We start from the raw sequence: 17,096 nt of genomic DNA, 5'->3' as shown, positions 1-17,096 counted from the left end.
TACCAGGGGTGAAGAGACTGCACTGAGGCCCCTTTTCCACCCTTTCACTCTGCTCATCAGGCTCAGTGAGATGATGCCTGAGAGGTGTGCAAAGGTGTCCCTGTGCAGGAGGGATGCCGCCTGGCATTTACCCCATCCCCCCTTCCCTGCTCTGGTGCCTTGGGATGGCACAGGAGGTGGGGACCATGGCCTGAACAATGTCTGGGACTGATGGTGTATGGGCGACAGGTGGTGATGGGTCCCAGAGCAGCCTCCTCCTCCTAACGTCAACCAGGGCGAATAAAATATAAATCTGTACCTGGACATCCTCATCACAGCCAGCACCTGTGTAGCACGTGGTATGTGTGTCTACGAAAGACAAGAGAGCAACGTCTTCAAAGTACGGGAGCAAAGTAACAGAAAACTTAGTCAAACTATAACTCAGGAGTGTAGGTAAAATAAGTCATTTTCAGACATACAAAGGTCAAGAGAGGTAACTGCCTGCAGACCCTCCCTAAAGAACTAAGGATGTATTCAAGGGTAAAAAGGGCAAAAACTGAACCCAGAGGGCAGTCATGGGGAACAGGTAACACTGAGGAATACAAAAGCAGCTGTAAAACTTGGTATTAATTTTGTGTTAGAAAGTGTAAATCCAGAGCCATAAACAAATAACCTCGTGTTAACAATCAACAAATCAAATACCTCGGTCTTTCTTAGGACAAAACTATAACATTTTCTTTCAAAATTAATGGTATTTATGCTCAGTCAGAAATGGAACATCGATTTTTCCACATCAAGGGAAGGCAATAAGAGAAATACTGGGGCTTCCCTGGTGGCGCAGTGGTTAAGAATCTGCCTGCCAGTGCAGGGGACACGGGTTCAAGCCCCGGTATGGGAAGGTCCCACATGCCGCGGAGCAACTAAGCCCATGCGCCACATCTACTGAGCCTGTGCTCTAGAGCCTGTGAGCCACAACTACTGAGCCCACGTGCTACAACTACTGAGCCTGCACTCTAGAGCCCACGAGCCACAACTACTGAAGCCCGCGTGCCACAACTACTGAGCCCGTGTGCTACAACTCCTGAGCCTGCGCTCTAGAGCCTGCATGCCACAACTACTGAAGCCCACACGCCTAGAGCCCATGCTCCGCAACAAGAGAAGCCCACGCACTGCAACAAAGAGTAGCCCCCGCTCACCACAACTAGAGAAAGCCTGCAGCCAAAAAAAATTAAAAATTTTTAAAAATTAAAAAAAAATACTGAAGACTTTATCAGCATATAGCAAAGGTGGCTTTAGCAAAAGAAAGAATGAGCTATTGTACAAATACCCAGATTCCTGGCATTAGGTGACCAGCTCATCCCAGTTGCCTGGTTCGTTTCAGCATTGAAAGTCCTATGTCGCTGCAAACCCATGAGCCCCAGACCAACTGGGAAGGTTGGTCACCCTACCTGGTATCCAAATCCATAGAAACAGATTTATATCCCTATATTGCATCATGTAAAAAATTAATCTCCCAAGATCAACTCCAGATGGCTTAAAAGCCTAAACGTGAATATCCAAGAGGAAGACACAAGATAATATCTTTATGATCTTGGTGTTGGGAAGAATTACTTTTAAAAAGAAAAAGGAAAATCTGTAAAAGGAAGAGATTCATAAATTTGGCTACAATAAAATATTAAAATGTGCTAGCAGGAAAACTAAAAACACATTTCATCCAAAGACTTGTACATGAACATTCATTGCATCATGATTCATCCTGTGAGAGGGGTCATAGCAGCATTAATCTGATTGAGAAAAACTGAAAATATCTGGATAGATGCTTTGTGGTGTAGTTTTGTAATGTGACACCATCCGGCTTTTAAATGCATGTGCTTCTAAAGGAGAAAAAGCAACTTGTAAAGCAATGCATATTTACAAAGTTTGGAAATATGTGCATATCTGTATATTTTTATTTATTTATTTATACATTTTTAGAGAGGGTAGGGTAACTGTGAATGGTAATGATAAAAAACAAAAAAATAAGTGTGCTGGTTATCTCAGGAGAAGAAAGGGGGAAATAGGTTGGGGAAAAAGTGCGTGGAAAACTTCAACTGTTCCAATATTTGATTTCCTTGATTTTTTTCACAACGTGCTTTTGAGATTTATCCATGTTGAGAGTACACAGTGAGTCCATTTTTTTTTTCAGAGTGATTTTTTTTATTCGTTTACAAGAGTCCATTTTTAAGAAAGGTAAATGGGAATTAGTTTTCTAAGCCCTTGTATTATCTTTCTCAGAATCCTGCTTTCTGGCCTTCAGGCGTTTCATTTTATAAAAGGAGTCATGCAGAGTCTTGATCTCTTGAAAATAAACTTTTTGTTTTCCTTTCTAGAAGACTGAAGAATTTTTTCCTCTTTATAACAACTCTAAACTTTACCGAAAGAGACCTAAGCAGGGGTCTTCTTTTACTGAATATTTCTTCAAAGTGGTGAGCAACTATTCTGGCTTCTATCAACATTTTCTTATTCTACTTTAGCAATAAAAATAAATTCAGGTTCAAAAAGTCGACACGAAATATATTACTGTTTTTCAAGAACACATTGTCTCCTAAGAAATATTCCTACTTTTAAAAAAATGAGACATGGAAAAAATGCCAAAGCTTAAGTACCTCTTGCATTATTTATTCATAATACAACTTACAGTTCTTTTAAGAATCTTGTGTCAAATTCATCCTTCCTTTTCCTCTTTGCTTTTTCATACCCACTGTGTAGTACTATTTTCTCTTACGAAAGAAGTCTATGACATCGGGCAGTATTAATACTCCTGCAGAGAGAGTACCACCCAGATGCCTTTCAAATTCGTTTTTGTTTTTGTTTTAAGAAACCATCATTTACTGAAACTTTAGCTCTGGCGTCATGAAAGCAACAAGAAAAAGGAGTTCCTGCATGTCTAATGACTGCACTTAAAGAAAAATAGAACTACACACAAACACACAATTACTGAAAATTCATAAATGCCTGAAAATAGAATAAAAGACTTTTATAAAATGGTGTAAAGAATGTTAAGGAAAGGCATAATGAAAGAATAGAAAAGACAGTACAGAGGCAATAGTAAGATAAAGCAAACTCAACTAATCAATGATAAAAATCCATTTTGATATTAATGGGAAACTAAAAGCATTCCTGCTAAAATCAAGAACAAGGCAAGGGGCACTTCCCTGGTGGCACAGTGGTTAAGAATCCACCTGCCAAGTCAGGGGACATGGGATCAAGCCCTGGTCCAGGAAAATCCCACATGCCGCAAAGCAACTAAACCCATGTGCCCCAACTACTGAGCCTGCGCTCTAGAGCCCATGAGCCACAACTACTGAGCCCGCGTGCCACAACTACTGAAGCCTGCGTGCCTAGAGCCCGTGCTCCGCAACAAGAGAAGCCACCGCAATGAGAAGCCCACGCACTGCAACGAAGAGTAGCCCCCGCTCGCTGCAACTAGAGAAAGCCCGTGCACAGCAACGAAGACCCAACGCAGCCAAAAATAAATAAATTAATTTTTTAAAAAAAGAACAAGGCAAGGCTGTCCAGGATCTTCCCTACTATTCAACACTGTGCTTTAGGGATCAGACAAGAAAAAACAACTGGAGGCCTAAGAATTGGGAAAGAAGAGGAAAAGCTCCCTGTTTGCTGATGATAAGAGAATTCCCTTGAGAATGCCAGGGGAATTGTTGCTAAGCTGACACAAACACAAAAGAGAGAAATCAAATTAACAAAAAATAATAGCTTTCAGAATGTAAAGAACTCTTACAATTCAAAAATAAAAAGACAAATCAATTTAAAAATGGGTGAAGGATCTGAATAGATATGTCTCCAAAGAAGATGTACAACTAGATGATAAATACTTGTAAAGATGCTCAAATGTCATGAGTCATTAGCAAAATGCAAATCAAAAGCACAATGTGATACCACTTCATAACCACCTAAATGGCTAGAATAAGAAAGACAGACAACAGTAAGTGTTGGCAAGGGTGTGGAGGAATTGGCTCCCTCCAACGTTGCTGGTGGGCGCGTGAGATGGTGCAGCTGCTTTGGAGAACAGTTTGGGCCTTCCTCAAAATGTTAACAATAGAGTTACGACATGACAGCATTTCCACTCCTGGGTGTCTACACAAGAGAAATAAAAACAGACAGCCACACAAAATCCTGTACATGACTGTTCATAGTGGAATTATTTACAAATAGCCCCGACATGCAAACAACCTAACTGTTCATCAACTGATGAATGGATAACAAATTGTGATATACACAGGCAATGGAATGTTATTCAGGCACAAAAAGGAATAACATAGTGAAACATGCTACAACATGAATGAACCTTAAACCAGTATGCCAAGTGAAAGAAGCCAGCCACCAAGGACCACATATGGTGTGATCCAGAATAGACATGTCTTAGAGAACAAACTAGTGGTTACCACTGGGGAGAGGGAAGGGGAAGCGGCCATAGAGGGGTGGCGGAGAAAAGGGCTACTATGGGATTGTATGAAATCATGTGTGTGAAACTTCTGAAAATTGTAAAGCACTGTAGAATTTAAAGAATCTTTCATTCAATGAAAAAGAATACACATATCTCTAGAGACAGGAAGCAGATTAGTGTATGTTGAGGGCTGGTGTAGGTCAGAGGTAGTGTGTTATGAGCAGTGGCCGCCAACAGGTCTGGGGCTTCCTTTCGGGGTAATGAAAATGTTGTGAAATTAGATAGTGAGGGTCATACAACCTTGTGATTATGCTAAAAAACACTGAGTTGTACACTTTAAAGACGCAACTTTATGATGTAAAAATGATGGTTCAGTAAAGCTATTAACAAATTACCTTCAAACGTACAAGCAATAAAGTTAGAAGATGAGATGGAAATGAAAATTCCATTTACTATAACAACAGAAATACCTGGAATAAATTTACAAATGAAGGTACAAAACGTGTATAAGGAAACAAACTCCCTTGAAAGATACAATAGAGATTTTGATTGTACACTTTCCTGGCTTTCTTTCATACTTTCATATGTGTGCCTGTAAATACATAAAATCTCCATTTTCACTGGGAAACAAAGTCTGGAGAATGTATACCTTTTTTCAAGGTTCAGGAAACAAAATGAAAACCGAAAACATTCCTGAAAATCTGATCTTTTTACTACTTTCTAATGGACATGTTTTATGAAAAGAAATATTATTCTAAATGTAAACTCTCTCAATGAGTGTAGACCATAGTATTATAAATAGAATTAATTTTGCTAATAGTTTATTGTCATACTTTTGGTTTTCTTAAGAAAACAAAGAATTGTCACTTTTATCAAGAAAAGAAATTAATTCAACTTGGTAAGCTGGAGTTCTCTGAAATATTTGTAAAAAATCTTTCCTTGATACAGAATGATCTCAACTAACACGTGTTTGTCTTATTTCTTGCAGTCTCACTGTTAGAAACCAAGAGGAACAGAGACTCAGGAGTGCTTCCTATGAACTCAGAACAGAGGACCTTCCCATCTGTGAAGAAAGGTAAAATTTCATAGTGTTTAGCTCACTAAATCGACAGAAATGCCAACCTTATTATTTTTTCCTTCCAGTTTTATTGAGATATAATCGACATTCAGCACCGTGTAAGCCTAAGGAGAACAGCATAATGATTTGACTTGTATACGGCATGAAATGATGATCAAAATAAGTTTAGTGAACGTCCATCCTCTCGTAGATTCTCAACCAGATTTTTTTGTGTGTATTTTTGTTTCAATAGAACACACAGTTTCTCTAACTGCAATTTAATAATATCAAATCATAATGTTGCATCACATTTTCACTGCAGCATTCTTTTTTTTAAAAAAGTTATTTATTTATTTATTTATTTAGTGGCCATGCCGTGAGGCAGGCAAGATCTTAGTTCCCCAACCAGGGATTGAACCCAGGCCCCCTGCACTGGGAGCTCAGAGTCTTAACCACTGGACCACCAGGGAAGTCCCTGCAGAATTCCTTTTAATTCATTGTGTGACAGGGAGAAAAATCAGTTCCACTGTTAATCTAATGCCTGTTAATCACAAATAGAAATTGATGCTTCTTGGCAAAACTTATGATGTCATTTTATTTTTATGTGATTTACTTTTTTAAATAAAAGAACATAATGAAATACACAAGTTAGGGTTTCAGGAAAATTTTAAAGGTCCATTTTTTTTCTTAACTATAAATATACTTCAGTAAATGTATTATTTTTTAAGTATTTTGAGAAAAAAGTTGGAAAAACACACAAATTACTTTCCATAATGCCAAATTTTAAAATTGTCTTTTTTCCTTCCTGTATTATCTATGGATTTACTTCCACTTACCTATTCTTATTCCTTTTCTTTGTGTTATGCCAATATAACTGCAGGCAATAGACAAATATCCTAAAAGCATTGTTCAAATAGGTCTTGTCTTAAATTATTTATTTTTGAGGGGGGAAAAAAACAAGTAACCTAAAAGTTTACTTAAAATATTTTTCTTCATTCTTTATTTTATTTATTTTTACCCAGATATTTCAGAGTCTAGGATGCATATTAAAATCTTCCACAATTGATGAGTCTGTTAAAAACAGCTTTTCCCTTATATATTAGTTCAGTATACTGTATTCTGCACTGAGGCTTGAGGCTTTGAGTACTGTCTGGAACCAGAAAGCCCTCATCTGGTTCTGGCTCTGTCCATCCTGCCTGTATGACCTTGGGCACTTAGCAGCCACATTCTGCCTCAGTTTCCCTGTGTGTAAAATGGGGATAATAACAGTGTATTGTGACTCAGCCAAAGAAGGGTTGTCGTGAGCACTGAGTAACCAGTAAAGCACTGAGAACAGAGCCAGGCAAGAGGGAACGATTCCATGTATATCGGCCATTATTTGTTCTCAATCATATCCAATAATATAAAATGACTGTTTATCCAATTTGATGCCTTTTGCTTCCATTTCTATTTAGATATTAATCGTATTCATCTGCATTTCCCTCACGTATCTTTGCCTGTCTATTTGTAATTTTGGGTAGTATTTTGCATGCTTCCCGAAAATAGCATTATGTTGGATTTTTGCCCAGTTTGAGTCTCTGTCACTCAACTGGGAATTAAAATCCAATTACATTGGGTCAGTTGTCTTGATGATTACGGATATGTTTAATCTTCTAGAATGTTTGTTGACTATCTACTTACAATACACCCTAATTATTTCCTTTTTTTTTTTTTTTTTTACTGTATGAACTGTGCTTTCTTTGCTTCTAGGTTCTTTGGTACTATGGAAAAGACATGTTTTCTCTCTCTCTCTCTCTCTTTTTAAAGGGTACTACTGATTACCCTTAAGTTTTTCAGTCATTCTTTTATATGTATTTCTTAAATTAAAAGGAGTAAGAAGATATATTTTGAATCCCCATACTTAAGGAACATAACTTAGCATTCTTTTTTTTTTTAATTTAGCATTCTTTACTAAGCCTTGCCAATTTAATTAACCTATCTAAAAAGAATCTGGTATTTTTATGTAGATTGCTTTAAGTTACTATTTTTAAATTGTCTTTTAAGCAGCTTTTAAAATATTTCTTTCAGGGAGTTCCCTGGTGGTTCAGTGGTTAGGATTCTGGGCTTTCCCTGCTGTGGCCCGGGTTCAATCCCTGGTGGGGGAACTGAGATCCCACAAGCCACGCAGCCAAAAAACATGTATATATATATATTTCTTTCAAAACTAATTTTACTGGTTATGATAGAGATTTATGTTTTCATACAGAATACTCTTTTCGTGATGAAAAGCTTAAACACCTGTTATAAAAAACAGAAATCAGACAATACAAAAGTTTTACAATAAAAGCTCAGTTGTCCTCTTACTCCAGACCTTGTCCCAATCTCCAAATATAAACCATCAACAGTTTTTTTATGTATCCTCAAAGGAACTATCTATGCATTTCCACACAGTTGTACTTACATAGGATTCATCTATACACACTGAATCTAACTTTGAAACTAAACTTGAAATGACTGTTTATCTGTCTGTGTCTCACTGCTGGCTCAGCTGACTACTCGCTTTCTATGACCCATTTTTTCTGGTCTTCAGCTTTTTTATTTTTTTTGGCTGTGCAGCGCGGCTTATGGGATCTCAGTTCCCCACCCAGGGATTGAACCCGGGCCATGGCAGTGAAAGCCCGGAATCCTAACCACTGAAGCACCAGGGAACTCTCTGGCCTTCAGCTTTTCACTGGTGTCTCTCTGCTGGGTCACTTATAATCCATCTTAAAGATAGGAAAAGGACATAGAATTTACATTGTAAACTTTGCATATGGGAGAGAGTTTTTTCTATCATCATCATATAATTAGGACAAGTTCACTACATATCAAATTCTTGGCGGTACAGTTTACCCCCCAAAACTAAATGGAGAGAGAGCCTTTGGCAGTGTGGCAGATTAGATCATCTGGGGCCTTCCCAAGACAGAAGAACAGATTTTGTATAAGTCTAAAAGTTTTTGCAACACTAGGCTCAAAGAAAGTAAGGAAAAGGACAAAGCACCTGAAAAGCAAAACCAAATAAAAAGTAAGCAAAGCCCTGAGCAGTGACTGCTAAGCACAGGACAGAAGGGTTTTCTCTCAGAGCCAGTGCAGAGGGGGTAGGGCAAGGAGCTTAAAGCCAGGATTCCACGATTCAGCCCTGGTCCACGAAAGGAGCAGAAGTGGTCCCCAGTCAGTAGGAAGCACACACACATCCTCTCTGGAGGAAAGGGAATACCATCAAATGTGACTCTCAGTTTCCCAAAGATTAAGACCAACCAAAAATTACAAAACTAGAAGGACACAACCTACCACAAATGAGAGTCAGTAGAAACAACACTTGGATTTAGAGGCCAAAAGACTTCAGATGTTAGAATTATCTGCAATCATATAAAGTAATGGTCTCTGAAATGTTTAAACCAATTAAACATGGAATCACAAAAATGAGTAGGCTGAATTCAACTATCAGAATTGTCCAGGAAGGGAAATTCCCTGGCAGTCCAGTGGTTAGGACTCTGCGCTTCCATTGCAGGGGGCATGGGTTCAATCCCTGGTCAGGGAGTTAAGATCCCACAAGCCTCGAGGCTCGACCAATAAATAAATAAGTAAATAAATGAATAAATAATAAAATAAAAATAAAAGCAGAGTCTTTAAAAAAAAAAACTAAAGAATATATTCTTCAGGGATATATCCATACATAAAAACTATGAAAAGAAAAAGGGTAAGGGAAAAGAAATTAATAAGGATCATTGTTAAACAGATTGTGTTTTCTGGCCTCAATATAATGAAAATGTAAGTAAAAATAAACTAAAACAGGGTAAGCCCCAAATCAAGAAGAGCAGCTCCATCGGGGATGGAGGGGGGCGTCCAGAGGGCAGTGTGTGGACCTAGCACCCAGGTGAGTGCACTGCGCGGATGGCCTAGGTCTCCAGCTAAAAGGTGAATCCGTAAGTGCCCAGTTCGTCATCGCTGTTCATCACTTGCAGTTACTGGACAAACTTATCTTCTTTCCTTTTCTCTTTAACACTCTCTTTTGAATCTTTTAGAACCCTGGGCAGACACTGCCCCATGACTGTCCTGGCAGCCAGGTGGTCAGGTCTGACTTGGGTCTATCACAGCCACCTGGGGAGTTTGTGGTCAGATGGTTGTTAAGAATTTTTTGTTTTACTTTTATAATTTAAAACCTTTGCCAGGATGTGCCTAGATGTACGGGCTTGTTCTTAGCAGTTATTCCAGCAGTTTGGTTTGCAAGCCCTTTGGCAGCAGTGGTGCCGTCCAGCTAGACAGTTGGAGAGTGCCACACGTGTTTCTGCCGAAGGCGCGAGGAAATGAGAACAGCCCTTTCTCTGCCTAAAAGGACCTAAGGGCACATTTTCATTCTCAGAGCGAAAAAGACACGTTTCTCGGGATGCAATTCACATCAGCCACCAATACCTCTGCTCCCTTCGCCCCTTTCTCCCGCCCCCCCCCCCCCCCCGCCCAGCCCGGGTCCCAGCCTGGAGGAGGCCAGCGCCTGGGCCCAGTCCTTCGACAAACTCATGCTCACGCCTGCGGGAAGGAACGCGTTCCGGGAGTTTCTCCGAACGGAGTTCAGTGAGGAAAACATGCTCTTCTGGATGGCGTGTGAGGAACTGAAAAAAGAAGCTAATAAAACCACGATTGAAGAGAAAGCACGAATAATATATGAAGACTACGTTTCTATTCTTTCTCCTAAAGAGGTACGTACCCACCAGAAACGTCCCCCAGGAAGCCGCGGGTGAAAGGAACCCCTTCAGTGTCTGGTCACCCGGCCTGGTCAGGGCTGCTTCCACCAATCATGGTGTTCAAACGCCTTGAGGGGTGGTCCCACCAATGGGGGCCAAGTGCCCCCCGAAATCAGTCAAAGATTGTGTGCATTTTCCTGGGAAAAGTATCTATAACTTTCATCCAGTTCTCTAGAAGTAGGCGTCTATGCATTTTGCTGTAAACGCTGTTTTTAAATGACAGCCTATAAGCATTCCTTTAAATAAAATTATCCTTTTAATCTGAGCAAAGTCTCATTTACAGGTATCCTGACTTTAGATGGAAAGAGCATCACTTATATGATGCTGATGCAGCAGAGGTTCACCCCAGAGTGGCCCTTTGTGACATCAGAGAAATGATCAGAGGAGTGAAATCATCAGGTTTCCATCTCTCAGTTTTCATTCTTCCAAATCTAAAATCTAGGAGGTTACGTTGGCCTCAAACCTAAGTGCCTTGTAGCTCCGATGGTAAAATCCCACATGTGCCGCTCAGAATGTAAAGCTAATAAAACAGGACCTCTCCTGTCAGGGAGCTCACAGACAAGGGGGCAGCAGACATGGGGCCCCGGGTGCGACGTCTTGGGGTCGTGACAGGCTGGGGGACAAGCCATCACTGGGGGGCGGGGGGCATGAGGAAGAGGTACCTGGAGAGGCCATGGATGGGCCAAGGATAATGAGGAGGAAATTACCAGAAACGCAGTGGGCTGAAGGCATCCCACGGGACAGGACTAGATGGGCCAGGGATAAGAGCATGGGGTCACAGGAACAGTGAAAGCGTCAGAAGGTTGGTGGCTGAAGGGTACAGTGCTTACCAAACAATTGGGGCCGGTGGCCAACAGCAGGAGGAACGTTTAGGAAAAGAGGATTGTCCGAGAGCACGGAGAGGTTTGCGGACCAGGCTGAGCTGAGGTTTATCCGGGAAGAGCTTGGATTTTAACCTGGTAATATCACCAAACTTGGATTTTTGAAGACCACATGATAGATTATGAAAAGAAGACCAGAGGCAGAGGCCACTTAGAGGACGAATTCCAACCCAGACATGACGATGGTCCAACCAGGCCAGCTGAAGAGAAGCCAGAGAGGATGGCTTTGATCTGAGTCTGGAATGACTGCACGTCTGGTTTAGGCAGACAGGGTGGGGACCATGCTTGGGAGAAAGACAATGGGACTCAATATCGCTTCCTTAAGTTTGCAGTAAGTTGGAGATATTCCATTGACAGATGTACAGATACGAAGTTCAGAAAGTTCTTTCAATTTGGGGTTAACAAAAAGCAAGAGAATTTTTGTCCTTTAATGTATGGCTTCGACATATTTTTATTTTGTCATGACTTTCCTTTTTATTTTTTAAGGCAAGGTTTTTCATCACTGTCTTTCAAAGCATTATACAACCAGAAAACTTGGCAAATTTGTAAAGCAAAGATGATATAAAAAGACGACCCTTTCCTCCCAAATATAAGCATCTATTACTTGAAATGTAAAAGCTTGAAAAGTTTAAGAGCGTAGACCTTGGGGTCAGATGCACTGGGGTTTGAGCCCCAGTTCTCTCATTTAATAGCTGCATGACCTCGGGTGTGTTTCTGAGCCCCTCTGTACCTCGGTTCCCTCCTGTGTAGGAAGGGGAGGTCCACACTTGCCTGAACATTTGGAAAGAGTGACAAGGGGACAATGTGAAGTCCTGCCCACGCCGGGCAGAGCGGGCTCACCCCAGGTGACAACCCTCAGCAACCCTGTGTCCATTTCCCGTCCTAAGCAGACCCTGTCCCCACCAGCACTTGAGGGACAGTCTTCAGATGGAGGTTGAAGAGAATGAAACAGTTCCATTTGTGCCTTAACTGTTTGTGAACTAGAATGTATTTATTTATTTATTTTTGGCTGCATTGGGTCTTTGTTGCTGCGCGCAGGCTTTCTCTAGTTGTGGTGAGTGGGGGGCTACTCTTCATTGCGGTGTGCGGGCTTCTCATTGCGGTGGTTTCTCTTGTTGAGGAGCATGGGCTCTAGGCGTTCAGGCTCAGTAGTTGTGGCTCGCAGGCTCAGTAGTTGTGGCTCGCGGGCTCTAGATCGCAGGCTCAGTAGTTGTGGCTCGTGGGCTCTAGAGCGCAGGCTCAGTAGTTGTAGCGCACGGGCTTAGTTGCTCCGCAGCATGTGGGATCTTCCCGGACCAGGGCTCGAACCCATGTCCCCTGCATTGGCAGGTGGATTCTTAACCACTGCACCACCAGGGAAGTCTCCTAGAATATTTTTTGATGTTTTCTGCAGTAAACCTTAGTCTAATTTTCTTTCTTTTTTTTTTAAAGACTTTTTTTTTGATGTGGACCATTTTTAAAGTCTTTATTGAATTTGTTACAATACTGCTTCTGTTTTATGTTTTTTTTTTTTTTGGCCACAAGCATGTGGGATCTTACCTCCCCGAGCAGGGATCGAACCCACACCCCCTGCTTTGGAAGGAGAAGTCTTAACCATTGGACTGCCCAGGAAGTCCCACACTTAGTCTAATTTTCTTTTTTTTTCTTTTACTTTAAATTTTTTAAATTTCACTTGTTACAAAGAACTTGAATTATAATTGTACTTTTAAAAATTAACAATGGAAATTTAAAAGAAAAAAATATATATTGTGTGTTTAATTACATTTCATAGAATTATTATCCCTGAATCATAATTCTGTTAGTACACCACTATAGAGATTATTTCTTAATATTTAGGTGAGAACCATTTCCTTCTGTTTTTGAGAATAATTCTGTAAACTCATTTCCAGTAATGGCACTCTTCCCCAAATCAAAGGTTTAACGAGGGAGATGCAAGCAGAATAATCATGAAAACACAAAGCAATACAACAGCAACAAAAAATTTCTAACTTCCAATAACAGCTCAATTTAGAAGAGGGTTTATATCTTCAGAACAAAAGCATTCCTCCTTGACTTTCTAACCAGTCAAAATCTGTGTGTTCTACAGAAAACTGTGATGTTATTCCCATAAAAGTACCCTTTACTGCTTCTGCCTCCATTAGATTTCCTAAGCACTAGTGTTTTGGTTTTTTTTTTTTTACATCTTTATTGGAGTATAATTGCTTTACAATGGTGTGCTAGTCTCTGCTTTATAACAAAGTGAATCAGTTATACATATACATCTGTTCCCATATCTCTTCCCTCCCTCCCACCCTCCCTATCCCCTCCCTCTAGGTGGTCACAAAGCACCGAGCTGATCTCCCTGTGCTATGCGGCTGCTTCCCAATACCTATCTATTTTACGTTTGGTAGTGTATATATGTCCATGCCACTCTCTCGCTTTGTCACAGCTTACCCTTCCCCCTCCCCGTGTCCTCAAGTCCATTCTCTCGTAGGTCTGTGTCTTTATTCCTGTCTTACCCCTAGGTTCTTCATGACATTTTTTTCCCTTAAATTCCATATATATGTGTTAGCATACGGTATTTGTCTTTCTCTTTCTGTCTCACTTCACTCTGTATGACAGACTCTAGCTCCATCCACGTCATTACAAATAGCTCAATTTTGTTTCTTTTTGTGGCCAAGTAATATTCCATTGTATGTATGTGCCACATCTTCTTTATCCATTCATCCGATGATGGACACTTAGGTTGTTTCCATCTCCTGGCTATTGTAAATAGAGCTGCAATGAACATTTTGGTACATGACTCTTTGAATTATGGTTTTCTCAGGGTATATGCCCAGTCGTGGGATTGCTGGGTCATATGGTAGTTCTATTTGTAGTTTTTTTAAGGAACCTCCATACTGTTCTCCACAGTGGCTGTACCAATTCACATTCCCACCAACAGTGCAAGAGGGTTCCCTTTTCTCCACCCCCTCTCCAGCATTTATTGTTTGTAGATTTTTTGATGATGGCCATTCTGACTGGTGTGAGGTGATACCTCATTGTAGTTTTGATTTGCATTTCTCTAATGATTAGTGATGTTGAGCATCATTTCATGTGTTTGTTGGCAATCTGTGTATCTTCTTTGGAGAAATGTCTATTTAGGTCATCTGCCCATTTTTGGATTGGGTAGTTTGTTTTTTTGTTATTGAGCTGCATGAGCTGCTTGTAAATTTTGGAGATTAATCCTTTGTCAGTTACTTCATTTGCAAATATTTTCTCCCATTCTGAGGGTTGTCTTTTGGTCTTTTTTATGGTTTCCTTTGCTGTGCAAAGGAATTTTCTAACAAAAGCAAGCAGGAGGCTTTCTCCTCTCAGCCCACAATGAGTGTCGAGTCCCCCCTCTGGCAGGAGCTGAGCTCCTAAGACCTGGGCCCTCACACTCCGGAAGCTTCTAGGAGGGCATGGCCTGGTGGTGAGGGCAGCCGTGGGGATCAGCTCAGGGTGGCTGGGAGGCTTCCCAGGACCGGGGAGCGACGTGGAAACCAAGACCTGACAGAGAAGTACACGTAGTCAGGCCATTCTAGACAGTTCCCCTAGACAGCCTCCTAGAACAAAGACAAGCTAGTTCTCGCTCCTTCTTCCTTTAAATCCCAGGCGAATGCCAAGTTCCTTGAATTCTTGAGTGGAATAGTGAGGCAGAGCCGGGGAGCCAGTGGGAGCAGGTCATAAAGGGCCTCCTAAGTTTAAACGTGGAACTTGCAAGCTCTGCGCTTGATCCTGAGCCCACCGACACCAGCACAAGGTCCGAAGCCGAGTGCTGGGTCCGGGGGTGGTGCGGAGAGGCCCTGGACTGCCGGCCCAAGGCCAGTCAGGAGGCTGGTGAACAAATGCCGTCGAGGTGGTGGCTGACCTCCACGAGGGTCACGGCAGAGGCGGGGGGAGGTGGCCGGATTCGAGCCGCGTCAAAGAGGCGGCGTCAGCAGGGCTTTGTGCCCATTACAGAGCCAAAGGGAGGAAGAGGGTGAGCAGGACCCTGACTTGCGGGGGATAAGCGCCCCCAGCCTTCCCAGGAGGAGGTGGGTAGATGCATCTGGAAAGACAGATCACTGAAGCCCATGCTCAGTGACTTGGATAAGCACACTTTCAGTTTTATATTAAACAACAGCACATGCATTGCGTATCTATCCGGCCCCCCTGGTGCAGAGACGGTCCAGCCGAGGTTCCTCACGCGGCAGGGAAGGCGTGTGAGCCCCTGCTGTCCTGTTCTCGGCTGTCTGGCTCCTGCGGGCCGCTCTGGTCTGGGATGCGCTTCGTCCAGGACGAGCAGACATCGGAGTGCAAGGAGGCAGCATCTCCCGGGACGTCGTGGACTCCCCATACTTTGAATTCATTCTCATTAAGCCCTGACCAGCTACCACCTTCGTCACCCCTACTTTATGGAGCAGGTTGTTTGGGGTTTTTTGCTGCACCCCGCGGCATGCGGGATCTTAGTTCCCCGACCAAGGCTCGAACCCACGCCCCCTGCGCTGGGAGCTCGGAGTCTTAACCACTGGACCGCCGGGTAGGTCCCTAGGGAGCAGTTCTTCAGGACACAGTTCACTTTGCCTGAGGTCCCACAGCCAAACAGCGACAGAGCCGGGAGTTAAGCCCAAGCCCGTGGCACTGACCCTTCCACGGTGCTTCGGGTCACTTCTGCCTGACCCCAGCCTGGAGCTCCAGGTTTTAGTCCTAGTGTTCTTAGGCAATTCGCCAGGGGTAAGTCAATGTGCGCTACCTTTCTTCCTTGCGGCCACAGTCCCCTCACTTTGAAGAAATAGTGCAGCGCTGTGGTTTTCTAAAGCAGTGCGATCCCCACCGGCATCACCGAGAGAACTCATGAGAAATACAAACTGTCAGCCGCCCCCAGATCCACTGGGTCAGAAGCTCTGGGGGGGCCCCCCGCACTCTTTTCTAACGAGCCTTCCAGGGGCTTCTGATGCCTCTGAAGTTTGGGACCACTGTTCATTGTGTTCAGCTCCTCTTTCAACAGCTTAGGTTTGGGGATGACCTTGTTGGGTCTGGGATTTTTAAAAAAACAAACAAGGTATGGGAGTTGGGGTGTATGTCCAAAGAGGCCCTTGTCTGACACAGCCCCATGTGTCCCCGCCGGCAGGTCAGCCTGGACTCCCGCGTGAGGGAGACCATCAACAGAAGCATGGCCGAGCCGTCCCCTCACATCTTCGATGACGCCCAGCTGCAGATCTACACCTTGATGCACAGGGACTCGTACCCCCGGTTCATGAACTCTGCTCTCTACAAAGACCTGCTTCGCTCCTTATCTGAGAAAGCAGTGGAAGCCTAGGATGTTCAAAATATTTATTATTAATAAAACAAAGAACTCGTGGACTCCGTGTAGGACAGGGAATTTAGAGGCAGTAGTGTCTTCTGCTGGGTCATACTCGGGTTATTTTAATAACAGACTCTTCCTTCTGCAGAAGGCTGTATATTCACCAAGTAAATTGCGGCCACCTTTTGTGATACTTTTGGGAAAAATGGGGTATGGCTGTGTAGAAAGGTAGTATATTTACACTTACAATGACAGTAGCACTTTCTCAGTGACAAAGGATACACAAGAAGACACCACACTGCCTGCAGCGTGTACATCCATGGGAACAGGACCCAAATTCCCATTTTATAAAGATGTGACCGCTACCTGTAAAACTGGTATTCTACTTTATCTTAGGATACATGTATGTAGATGCGTATTATGTGCGTGTGTATCTTACATGGTTAATGTAAAGCCCTGGGCTCTGAAGTGGATCAGCCTCAAATGTTTGATAAGAGAAGTACTGCCTAGAAAATGCTCTTGTTGAAAAGTTACCTTTATTACCAGAATCTGCCAACCTGAAGAATGAATTTTCACGTAGGTGGTGTTCATCACAAAGCGTTCAAATAAGCGTATCTCCATTTTTACTACTGAAAGAAATATGGGCATTTTCACTCTAAAAAAATAAAGCACAAGAGTTTTATCTCAA

At 42.3% G+C, this 17,096-nt stretch overlaps 1 protein-coding gene across 4 annotated transcripts in view; it reads left to right on the top strand.

The window, feature by feature from the left end:
* Positions 1-17,096, top strand: part of RGS20 (regulator of G protein signaling 20) — a 77,607-nt gene extending 60,511 nt beyond the window's left edge. For all 4 annotated transcript variants that reach the window (XM_067712335.1, XM_067712333.1, XM_067712332.1 and 1 more), the window contains 3 exons: positions 5,412-5,498; positions 9,961-10,195; positions 16,235-17,096. In XM_067712335.1, coding sequence (XP_067568436.1) covers positions 5,412-5,498; positions 9,961-10,195; positions 16,235-16,423 — 511 coding nt within the window. In that variant the 3' untranslated portion in view covers positions 16,424-17,096. The remainder of the gene's footprint in view (positions 1-5,411; positions 5,499-9,960; positions 10,196-16,234) is intronic.

This window comes from Pseudorca crassidens, chromosome 17 (genome assembly GCF_039906515.1).
Source record: "Pseudorca crassidens isolate mPseCra1 chromosome 17, mPseCra1.hap1, whole genome shotgun sequence".
NCBI lineage: Eukaryota > Metazoa > Chordata > Mammalia > Artiodactyla > Delphinidae > Pseudorca > Pseudorca crassidens.
This window is presented reverse-complemented; position numbering and strand designations above follow the sequence as displayed.